Below are 11,601 nucleotides of genomic sequence, written 5' to 3' on the forward strand. Positions count from 1 at the left end.
CCTTTAGGGTTTGGACACTTTTTTTTTTTTTTCTAAGTTTTAATTTATATTACAGAAAGTACATGTAGTTTTGATAAAAATTAAATTGATCATTTCATTCATTGACCATTAGTTGACTTAACAAAAGTTCACATCACTGATATGTGGACCAATTAAAATTCTACACCTGGCATAAGTGACCATGTCATCAATGATGATGTGATCACCTAATTAAATTTTTTATTTTTATTTTTAAAAAAAATTCAAAAAAAAAATTAGGGGTGGCTTGGCTATTTGGGAGTGACTCGGCCACCCAAACCACCATTGGGAGTGGTTTTGGCCACCCCCATCTGGCCAGAAATTCGCCACCCCCATCCGGCCACCCCCATCTAGCCAGAAATTCAATGACAGAAATTCAGGTGTATCAAAGTATATATTATGAGCTAAACAAAACTTCTGTCAAATTTCCAACAGACATCTTGGTTAATCTAAACTGGAATTAGGGATTCCGTACAAAGCAACAATCATTGATGAGCAAGTTGAAAATTTTGACTATTTTTAATCCAATTTTGCCTGTCACCATTAGACTTTTAAACAATTTCACCACATCAGCCAATGAGGGCAATCAGTCAATATAATTAGTTGTCCATTGTATAATATATGGACCTTAAAATATGCAGCTTCACTTGGCTTTGCATTAATGGAAGCTTCCTCTTGGTTTTTAGTCCATTGTCGTGTTAGTGTGCCAGCTTCCATGTACTTGTCTCATGTCATTTCACTCTCCAGGCATGCTTCACGAAGCATATATACAGGACAGCCAAATAATTCCACCCATTAAAAGTTGAAGACACTTTTAGATACATTATTTCATATAGTGTAATCATTACTTTAACCCCACAGAAACATTATACATCATATTTTTATCAGTCTTACATAAGTTTTTTTAAAAGAATAATGTTATTTATTAGGCTGTTATACGTACAATTTGATAATGTAATAGTAAAAATCAGCAATTTGATGAGTACGTGTAAAAAAAGAAGGGCAATTAATTTTCATTGCAATATCATATCAATTGTATCACAGTTGAGTAGCAGTTTACCAAATAATATTATTCTTTCTTAAAAAAAAATTGTTAAAAATCACACTTTTATTTTATCATCGTCTCATTTTACCAACGTGGCAGTGTTAATTAACTTTATATGAGTACTTGTTTTAAAAAAAATCTAAGAATAAAGCAGTACTGCCATGTGCATAATGGAATAGTGGAAGGAAAAAACTTTGGATTCACTCCCCCTGCCCCTCATCCTAATACTACTAACTCTCTGTGCTAAGAGTCAGTCAAAAACCATAGGCTTGATTTCTGCTTTTCACTTTGAATGAGCCAAGAAGTAGCTAGCTAGTATTAGTCAAGAATGTTGAAATTATGCAATATTTATGTTGCCTTGCAGATATTTATAATTCTGTTGAATGAAAAATTTGTCCTTTATTTACATTATTATTTTTTTAATCTTAATTAATTATATAACTTTTTTTAATGAATATAATCTACATTTATTTGTGGTAATAAACCATGAGACCCATTATAAAATCTATTTATACCTCACATATATGATATTTGGAATTGATATTAGGTGATGTCTAACGGGGTCTACGATCTTGAAAGACAAAAAACTCTACACGAATGAAGAAGGATAATCAATTTGAAGTCCTTACAGAAACATCAACAAAGACAACAAGTTTCACCTAACGATTTTAAGGTATATATAATCAATTCCGTCATCTCTCACTCTTTTATTTCCTATTAAAATCCATGCCTATCATATTCATAAATACTTGTCTTTCTTTGTAGGAAGAAAAGTCAAAGCCCCTAGAAGCTGGTTTTTTTTCTTTTCTTTATAACATCTCCATTACTCTTCATAATGAATCCAGTTGAGAGACCTTTCCAACTATGGTAAGCCTCAACTTTATGCACTTCCTTTCTTTTATATACTCTCTGTGCATTATCACCACCGGATACGGGGTCATGGCCTCGTCTCCGGCCGTCAAAGCTGGCTATTATTATTCGGGCGCTTCACATAATTTCCCACCTTCAGCCATAAACACATCATTGCTCACCCACATCTTGTATGCTTTTCTTGTGCCCAACAACGTTACCTTTGAGTTTGACATTTCAAATTCAGAGGCTGAAATCCTCTCAAACTTCACCACCACCCTTCATCACAAGAACCCTCACGTGAAGGCTCTTTACTCTATTGGTGGAGGTGGTATTGATCCCAACCCTTTTGCTCCCATGGCCTCCAAAGCCTCCTCTCGTCGAACTTTCATACATGCAACCATAGAGGTTGCTCGTAAATATGGGTTTGATGGCCTTGACCTTGATTGGGAGTTCCCTGAGAGCCGAAAAGAAATGGATGATTTTGCCCACTTACTAAAAGAATGGAGGCATGCAATCCAAGAGGAGGCTAGGAGCACAAATAGGCCTCCCCTATTGCTCACTGCCGCCGTGTACTACTCGGCGGACTTCTTAACCTACGGCAGCCGCCGCTCGTACCCGGCGGCTTCAATCAAGGAGAACTTGGATTGGATCAATGTGATGTGTTACGATTATCATGGATCGTGGAATACATCGGTGACGGGGGCCCATGCAGCATTGTTTGACCCGAAAACTAATTTGAGCTCGATCTATGGGCTTAAGTCGTGGATCAAGGCTGGAGTGCCTGGAGAAAAGGTGGTGATGGGCTTGCCGCTCTATGGGAAAACATGGAAGCTCAAAGACCCAAATCTTCATGGGGTTGGAGCACCTGCCATTGGTGTTGGTCCGGGAGATGAAGGTGTGCTGCTTTTCTCAGAGGTGGAGGCATTCAATAAGAGGACAAAGGCCACCATTGCATATGATGTGGACACTGCTTCTGTCTATTCTTTTACCGGGACAACGTGGGTTGGGTACGATGATGCTCTGTCGATAACAGTGAAGATTGGGTTTGCTCAGGCCCTTGGGCTTCGTGGGTATTTCTTTTGGGCCATCAATTATGACAACAAATGGAAAATCACAACACAAGGTATATATTCTCCTTTCCCATAAAAAGGGGAAAAAAAAAAAAAAATACCACAAACCTTTCTCATCTTGACCTAAAGTCGTTGTACTGTCAGTGTCCTTTTGTCATTCAGATTATTAACATTTTGTTGAACTTGTTGATATGCAGCTTCAAGGGCATGGATAGTCGATAAATGAGATTGGAGCTTTCATTATTTACCCTGCATTAAGCTACCGAGAGATTCCAAATTTTCATGTTGTAATCGTTTTAATTATCAGTTGAGAAGATTTGATATTCTTGAAGTAAGGTTATTGGGTGGATTTTCGTGTTCTTTTTTTTGGTGTATTATGATCTAATTAAATAAAATTTAAAAATTGGTATACATCTATGTTCCTACATGAGCTGCCTATGTATATCAACTTATATATATATATATATATATATATATAAGTTGACACTATTCCAACAGAAACATCATCATAAATTCATAATCAACTTCATGATCCTCAAGATACCATAATATATATCCAAAAATCTCGACACAAGCACGTGGTAATCAAATGCTAATAAAAAACAGTTAACCTAAAAGAAAAATCCAAAACAATACCCAAAGAAAGTGTCAAATAAGAGGGATTAGTCATTCAAAAAGTTAATCCTATTTCGCAACCACCGGGTCACATGATCTCTCCCTTATCCACTCATTTCTTTTCTCATTTTCTTTATGTTTGATATATGTACAATTAATATTATTGCCTGTAATATCGTTTGATGAATAATTCAGAATATATATATATATATATATATATATATATATTTTATTCATCAGTTTGAGAATTTGCAGTGCAGCATTCTTAAGGTGCGTTTGTTACTGGGATTTCATAGATAAAAATTACAATTTTAAATCAAATTACAAAAAATGGATTGTTTGGAATTACATTTTAAAGAAATTGTGATTTGCAAAGGTAGAAAATATGCGTTTTCAAATTGTAGGTAATGAGATGCTCTTTTAAAACGCACAATTTTAAAGATTAAACTACGATTTTGCCACACGCTTAGCTGCGTTTTTAAATCGCATATTTTAAAATTGCTATTATAAAATCGTACTTTTTAAAAATTATAAACCCAAATGGACCTTTAGTTATATTATTCATCCACGTAAATCTCAAATTTCATTTATTAGCTCCAAAATGAGCTTTCAAGAAGCTAAAAAGTAATGCATTATTCTTTGTAATCCTAACAAATTCAAGACAAACTTAAAACGAAACGTTTCCAAGACCTTTTTTTTTTCTTCTTCTTCTCTATGCTCCTATACTTGGCTAAGAACCATCAAACTGAATTTACTAGCTATCCATGTTTATGCTAAAGACACTGCCATTGAACTTTTTACAATATGGGGTCCGTCGGTCCAACTATACCACCCAAAAGCATACTCATCCTTGTCAGCAACCTTGGTGGCCGTCCGATGACCTCTTGCTTTCACCGTGATGGTGAAGCTCTTTTTCTGGCCAACATGATCAAAGATCAAAATGCTTGGGAAGGCCTTTATGGAGAATCCCAAAGGTGGTCTGGAAATAAAGAAGTACACACTCTTGCGGTGACCAACATTTGTGACTGTCCTCGTAACGGTGACTGTGCCATTGAGTTTGGAGACTGCCAAGGATGGATAGTTGAGGTTGATTGCTGAGGGTGGCACTGCTGGACACTTGAATGTTGGGTCAACATTATTGATTGACCCAATGCTGCAGAAGTAGAGAAGGTAGTCGGTGTATGTGGCGTCGTATACTAGACCGGGGTCCGCCGCTTTTGTGGGTTGGAAGTGGCCGGAGCCATATGCAAAGGGAGTGGCTGGATTGCCAGATTCGTCGCTCAATGGCAAACCCATGTTGTTTGTTAACCCGGCTGCACAAGGTAGAAATGTGAAATATTAGAGAATTTAGGCCATGGCAGGCAAAGATGGTTTTAACATGACAACATTTGACAGTACCCAAATACATTATATAACTAGAGCCTAAGAAATTAAAAGAGCAAGGCTATAAATCATATTTTTATCACAATACGTACGTGCCCGTCTCAACCACACGACACTAGCCTCACTTATGTTCCCAAATTAGAGAATTACGCGTCAGCATTGTATAATAAAAATGTTGTATATAATATTATTCAAAATGAAATGGTATAAAAAGATTATATTTCGAATGCGAAGTGCTAAATACTACATACCCATCTTGGTGGCTTGACGCGTAAGCCATCATCAATTATTGGATTTTTTTTTTAACAATGGCTGATGGACAGTACCATCACTTCAACCTCGTAGGATGAGGGCATGATGGAGTGTAACATGTAGCACTATCCAGCTCAATATAAAAAAAAAAATGTAGTAAGATATTCATGAGATATAAGTACCTGTGGTCATTAGAGCAGATCTGATTGCGGCACTGCTCCAAGTTGGGTGTATGGCTTTGAGAAGTGCAGCCGCAGCAGCCACATGAGGGCAAGACATTGAAGTTCCAGATAAAATATTGTACTTGGCAATTCGGTGATCTAGTGACAACTTTGTAGGAGGGTCTCCCTCGCTCCATGCTGCCAGTATATTCAGCCCTGGTGCTGTGATGTCAGGCTGCAAAGTAAACCAATAGTTGCAAGTAAAAATTTGTATTAGGTTCGTATAGGGGTTCGAGAATTGTGTAAAAAATTATTAGTCTTAAAGTTTCATGTCGAGTTCGAAGACATTGATATAAGACTATATAGGCCGATTTTAACTTATCCTATTTAAATAAATAGGTGAGACCTCTCAACCTTAACTCAATAATTTCGTGTTGGGTATGTGCCGAGTTCGTAGATCGTGTGGTGATGATAGGGGGTGTTGAGAACTAAAATGTATGCTTGAAAAAAGAGTTATTACCTTGAGAATATTAGGGTCAATAGCATTTGGACCTCTACTTGTGAATGCAGCCATGAATGGTGCTGGCTTGGTATGTAGCACTGTCTTTGCCGGTATGATTTTCGCCATCGGATTCTCAGTAGAGTTGATGTAATTCATAATTCTTACGGCATCATTGTAACTTACAGCAGTGGCAGGAACCAAATGAGGATCAACAGATAACTCAGCTCCGTTTGCGGGAGTATTTCCAAGGATAAAACCAGCACCACCAGCCCTCTGCACTTCCAGGCCTTTTCCAACTCTTGTCCCATTACCTCTCATGCACAAAACTATCTTTCCTTTTACCTTTGCAGGTGAAAGAGAGCCAGGGAGGCATTGTCTGCAACAATTAATCCAATTCAAATAAACAATCCATCTTTGCATTTGCAGAAACTAGAGAGAAGGTGGAGAGAAAAATTACCCAACAAGGTCATTGGATATGCCTGGGTTAACAACATCTGCCGCGTATGCTAAGGGATACAGCTTATTCTCCAGCTTGAATTCAGTCACAGTTTGCCCCTAATAATAATTCAAAACAAAAAGTTGATAAGAATGAATGAATTTAATTTTTAATTTATATTTTAACACTTTCCTTTAAGTGTGAGGTCAAACTCTCCCTTAATAGGCCAATTTCAGCACGTTGAATATTAATTGAAACATGAGAGGTGAACGATGAAAATTGGTTCAAAATTAGGACCTTGGTATGATACATATTAAATTACTACTTATCCTAAAAGTAGGAACGAATGAATTTGATTATTTAATTTATATTATAATAGTTTTTTCTGCTTAAGAGTATGTTTGACACTGCGATTTCGTACGTAGACCAAAAGTACGTTTTTATACTAAATCATAGAAAATGTAATGTAGAAAAAACACATGATTTTAAAAGTCAAAACACTTAATTTTGTTTGTAAAATTCTTTTTTCTTTCTTAATCAAAAGGGTCAGGTGTGAGAGACTAACTATAACTATACTTAAGAGAATGACTATAATAACACTTATTGGAAGCCGCATAGAAAGGGCTTAGATGGTGGGAACTGCAGGTACTCCCTCAAGTCTGAGAGAAACACTAGAGCATCAATGGGAACCAAGATGATCTAATCGGACATGAAAATTCCTATTGCGGAATTTGAACTCATACCCTAGTGTGTACCTAATTACTTTCAAAATTTTCTTGATTCATCGAACCACCAGTACTGGATGGTTCAATAGTTAATAATAGACGTATATATCAATAATAAATAGCTATGAAATCCTAATCAAATGAGATCTAAATTATATATGCATAATTTGTCTAAATGTTTACCTCAATTTTCAAATGATTTCCTAGCACGACAGGAGAGACAAACTCACGGTCCACACTACTAGCACCAACTGTGATCATCCATGGAGCCAGATTCGACAAAGTTGAAGGTGCAGGGCCCGAGTTCCCAGCACTACATGCCACCACAATGTTTTTCTTCGAGGCATGGAGGGCTCCAATTGCAATACCATCATTGATAAAAGGATAAGGTTTAGTAGTCCCAATGGAAATGCTCAGAACATCAACACCATCAGCAATGGCATCGTCAATGGCTGCCAACATGTCTTCCTCAAAGCAAGTGTTCCCCCCTGCTTTTTCTTGGCCCGGTATAGCCCAGCAGACCTTGTATATAGCGAGCCGGACAAGCGGTGCTCCGCCGGAGGCGGTGCCATGAGCAAAGCCGCCGATGGCGGAGGTGTTGGGGACCCATCGGCCTCCAACGGTTGAGGCAGTGTGTGTTCCATGGCCATCTTTGTCACGAGCTGATTGGTAATCCTCAGTGGCGTTTAGAGGGCCTATGTTTGTCTCATAACCCTTGAGGTAGTATCGGGCTCCAATGAGCTTCCTGGCCAATAGTGAAAGAAATTTTAGCCGTGGAAAGGAAATGTTTCATGTGCTTGTTTCTTTTTATATACTTTCAGGGACTTTCTTAATGGATAGAAAGTTTATAGCATCGGTAATTAAACATGCTTAATTATGTGTAGTGAAAATTATCTATAGCCCTCTTTTTTGTTGAAAATAGACAATTTAATGGAAAAAAAAAAAGAAGCAACTTTTATGCAAGAATCAATATAGTTAGAGAGATACTTCATTCCATCATACAATTAATTAAGGATTTAACCAGACAATGGCTTTCAAATAAAGAGGAAAGACACCAAGATTAGAAGAGTTCATGCCTTTGATGATGCTCTTCTACATTATTCATATACACCATTAAATGGTTAAAATTCTTAAAAGCACACTATATGATAATAAAAGGAGAAAAGTATATTTACCCTCTCTAATGGTTAGAGGAATATAAATTAAATGGTTAAATTTATTCATTCTTATAAGCTTAAGTTTTTAAGATAATTTGTGATTTAATTAATATGGTATCAAAACCAAAGATCTTGAGCTCGAACTTTGTTTTTATCATTCACTATTCCACCTCCCGTTTTAATTAAATATTCTATGTGTTAGGTCTCACCTATAAAGAGAGTTTGAGCCTACACGTGAAGGGAAGTGTTATAATATAAATTAAATAATTAAATTCATTAATTGGTATCAGCTTAATAAGCTTTTAGGATAAATAATAATTTAACACTAACTACAAAATTAGGGTATTTTTGTCAATTTTTGTACAAAATAGGGATATTGCAACCTCAATGATAGTTTAGGAAGGACATTGAGACAATCCAAAGTTTAAAATTGCAAAATGTTTGATAGTGAAAGAGGAGTAAACCAAAGGACAGGCAAACATTAATATATGTGCTTCATCCAAACTAAAACATTTCTTTCCCATTTCCCCTCCAGGGTATGGGCATAAAATATGAGGGACATTATAATTAATTGGAGGGCCGGGCACCCCAATTTTAGAGAGTCATCATTCAAGAAAATTAACACTATTAAAGTCAACGGTTAAATGACATGCATGGGTCCTAGCTTCTCAATCACAATCATTCGCTATAGCTCCATGAAATGATATAGAAATGTCTTTGTGCTTTTGATTTAGGGAATTAATATTGTTTCTTTCCTCTATAATTGGAAGGTGTCCTCCAAATGTGGGTTACTTATAGACTTAGCAGATATAAGAATGAGAAGAAACCAAATAAGATGACTTGGAACTAAAGAAAAGCTCACAAGATGGGGAATGAGAAGAAGCCAAAAGCAATTAAATCACTTATCGGTTTGCTTGAAATGGACAAGCAAGGGAGGTATCTTCCACACAAAACAATATATTTAAAATACTATTTTATATTAAACCCTAAAATAATCCAAAACAGAAATTTACAAAACGACAAGTTATAGGACGCAGTGCAGGCCCATTGAAAGCTGTCACTGGCCGGGAACAGTTTTAGGGAATAAGCAAGTGGCCTTGAAATTCAATCAAAGGATGATGTTCATTGAGAAAGCTACTAATGGGTCACCCACAAGAAAGGAACTCCATCAAAAGATGCCAAGAGTGGGGCAATTAATAGCCTTCTGGTTTTATGCTGCAAAGGTACCCTAATAAGCAATGCCCCTCAAATTGGAGTGGAGGTACCCTAATAAGCAATGCCCCTCAAATTGGAGTGGTTGTCAATGTCTAGAGGTGGTAATTCATATTTGCATGTCAGGTTTGGAGGGTATTAAAGCATTTTTTTTTTTTCTGTTTTGTGAGAAACATTCATTCAGTCAAAAGAGATTACAACAGAGAACAAATACAAGCTAATCTGAAAAACCCATTTCACTCTTAGCACCTTAGTGATTTAGAAGGAGACCAAAAAAGAGAAAGGCACTAGATGATGCAACTGCGTCGCTCTATGATGGATAAAACTATCTGGAGTAAGAAAACCCCTATAAACTTAAATCTTGACAAGTTTCTAAATAAACTGTGAAGATTAAGTAGAAAAAGAAGACATAGAGTCTGACGCCCAACCGGTTCGGGTTGTTATTAAGAACCCAATCCTAACGAACTATATATATATATATATATATATATATATCAACCATAAGTTAACTCTACAAGCCTAATCTGTATTGGATTAGTGGGTTGTGTCAAAAATTGATAATCCTAAATCGAATAGTGTCAAATCATGAATATAAAACTATATATATCAACTATCATGCCAAACACAAAAGTGAATATATACCACATATAGAAGAAAGCAAACTATATAGATCAACTATCATGCCAAACACAAATCATGAATATAAAACTATATAGATCAACTATCATGCCAAACACAAAAGTGAATATATACCACATATAGAAGAAAGCAAACTCACCTATTGCAATGGGATGAGTTAAAAGCAACTCCTGTTTGGCAGATTCCTTTCCATGATTTTGGGACAGGTCCCATTCCTTCATCGCTGAAGCTCTTTGATTCTGGCCAAACACCTGATGAAAACACACTCATGATCATTACATGCAATCATATTGCCCACATCCATATGCAATGATGTGATTATACACACATGCATACATATGATTGCTAAACTACAAAAACGATATCACATGTCAAACAGTCATATACAGCGCCAATAGCATGCATGTGATGCTTGTATTGATATTTTTACCGCTATCCAAGAGCCCAACTATAACATCATTCCCATATCTGGCTTTGGACCATAATTCTCCGCCTCTCCTCGAGTGCTTTTCATCTCCCTCTTCCCCTGCCAACCCTATAAACTCCCATGACCTTGTGGTGTGCAAAGAATACTTTTTCGGGTCGCTCCGAGTCACTGCTATCACCTCCTCCAATTCTGTGCAAAGAAATGACACTATCAGAGCTGAATAAGAAAGAATGAGTCATAACCGGAATCCACGAAGGAAACCCCGGCGACAGTGACAGTTTCTTTTACCGGATAGCTTGGAGGCTTCTTCGGGCGTGAGCAATGCGGCGAAGCCATTGATGCTGTGCTTGTAGCTGTAAAGAAGAGAGGCTCTAGCTTCGTCTTCAGTCGCTTTCACAGAGAGCAGATAAGAATGATGAGTGTCTTGAATCTCATGCAATGCTTTTTCTACATTGTGCCCTCCAAAGTACACTATGTAAACCTGTATAGTAGCCCAAAAAAAAACAAAATGTTTTAATCACAAATCTTTGTCTAGAACAAATCCCAACTAGAAAATATAAAAACGATAGAAATCATTGAGAAGGAAAAAGACCTGTTTTTCACATGAAGCTAAGAGAGGAATGAGGAAGAGGAGGACGAAAGAGATTGAGAATCTCTTCATTCTACGTCCTCAAAATCCCCACACCAATTATCCCAAGACGGCAAGAGCTATATATATAATTTCTTACTATATCCTCATTCCCCATGCCAACCGATCGAATACCCTCTATATATAGACGCATGCTATAATTATTAGAGGAAGGAGGAGGCCAGTCTGTTTCGCTCTCTCCATTTTTTTTTTTTTTATTTTAAATTTTAAAAAGATAAATTTGAATATGAAAAGAGTAATTAATGTTATCTACCACTTTTTATTTGCTGATGCACATCAACCAATTTATTTTTAGGATTTTTTATTTAAGGCGGACATTATAATTTTATAGACGAAAAGTGCGATTTTAAACAAACCACAAAAAAAAGGATTGGTTGGCATTGCATTTTTAAAAAAGTGATTTGAAAACGCGGAATCGTAGGTAAGGATGTGTGCTTTTTTAAAAGGGAAATGCTATG

The 11,601-nt window shown here is 36.6% G+C and overlaps 2 protein-coding genes across 2 annotated transcripts; one reads left to right on the forward strand and one right to left on the reverse strand.

The window, feature by feature from the left end:
* Positions 1-1,903: 1,903 nt before the first annotated feature.
* LOC132184992 (class V chitinase CHIT5b-like) lies at positions 1,904-3,347 on the forward strand. The gene is made up of 2 exons (XM_088518043.1): positions 1,904-3,038; positions 3,183-3,347. Exons 1-2 carry the CDS (start codon positions 1,928-1,930, stop codon positions 3,209-3,211), a joined length of 1,140 nt encoding a protein of 379 aa, XP_088374169.1. The 5' UTR covers positions 1,904-1,927; the 3' UTR covers positions 3,212-3,347.
* An 825-nt stretch (positions 3,348-4,172) lies between these two features.
* LOC132184439 (subtilisin-like protease SBT5.6) lies at positions 4,173-11,177 on the reverse strand. The gene is made up of 9 exons (XM_059598077.2): positions 11,087-11,177; positions 10,783-10,975; positions 10,498-10,683; positions 10,207-10,318; positions 7,243-7,804; positions 6,356-6,453; positions 5,917-6,274; positions 5,418-5,631; positions 4,173-4,913 (listed from the first exon to the last, which is right to left on the reverse strand). Exons 1-9 carry the CDS (start codon positions 11,153-11,155, stop codon positions 4,369-4,371), a joined length of 2,337 nt encoding a protein of 778 aa, XP_059454060.2. The 5' UTR covers positions 11,156-11,177; the 3' UTR covers positions 4,173-4,368.
* Positions 11,178-11,601: the final 424 nt, after the last annotated feature.

Source organism: Corylus avellana, chromosome 7 (assembly GCF_965113065.1).
Source record: "Corylus avellana chromosome 7, dhCorAvel1.hap1.2, whole genome shotgun sequence".
NCBI lineage: Eukaryota > Viridiplantae > Streptophyta > Magnoliopsida > Fagales > Betulaceae > Corylus > Corylus avellana.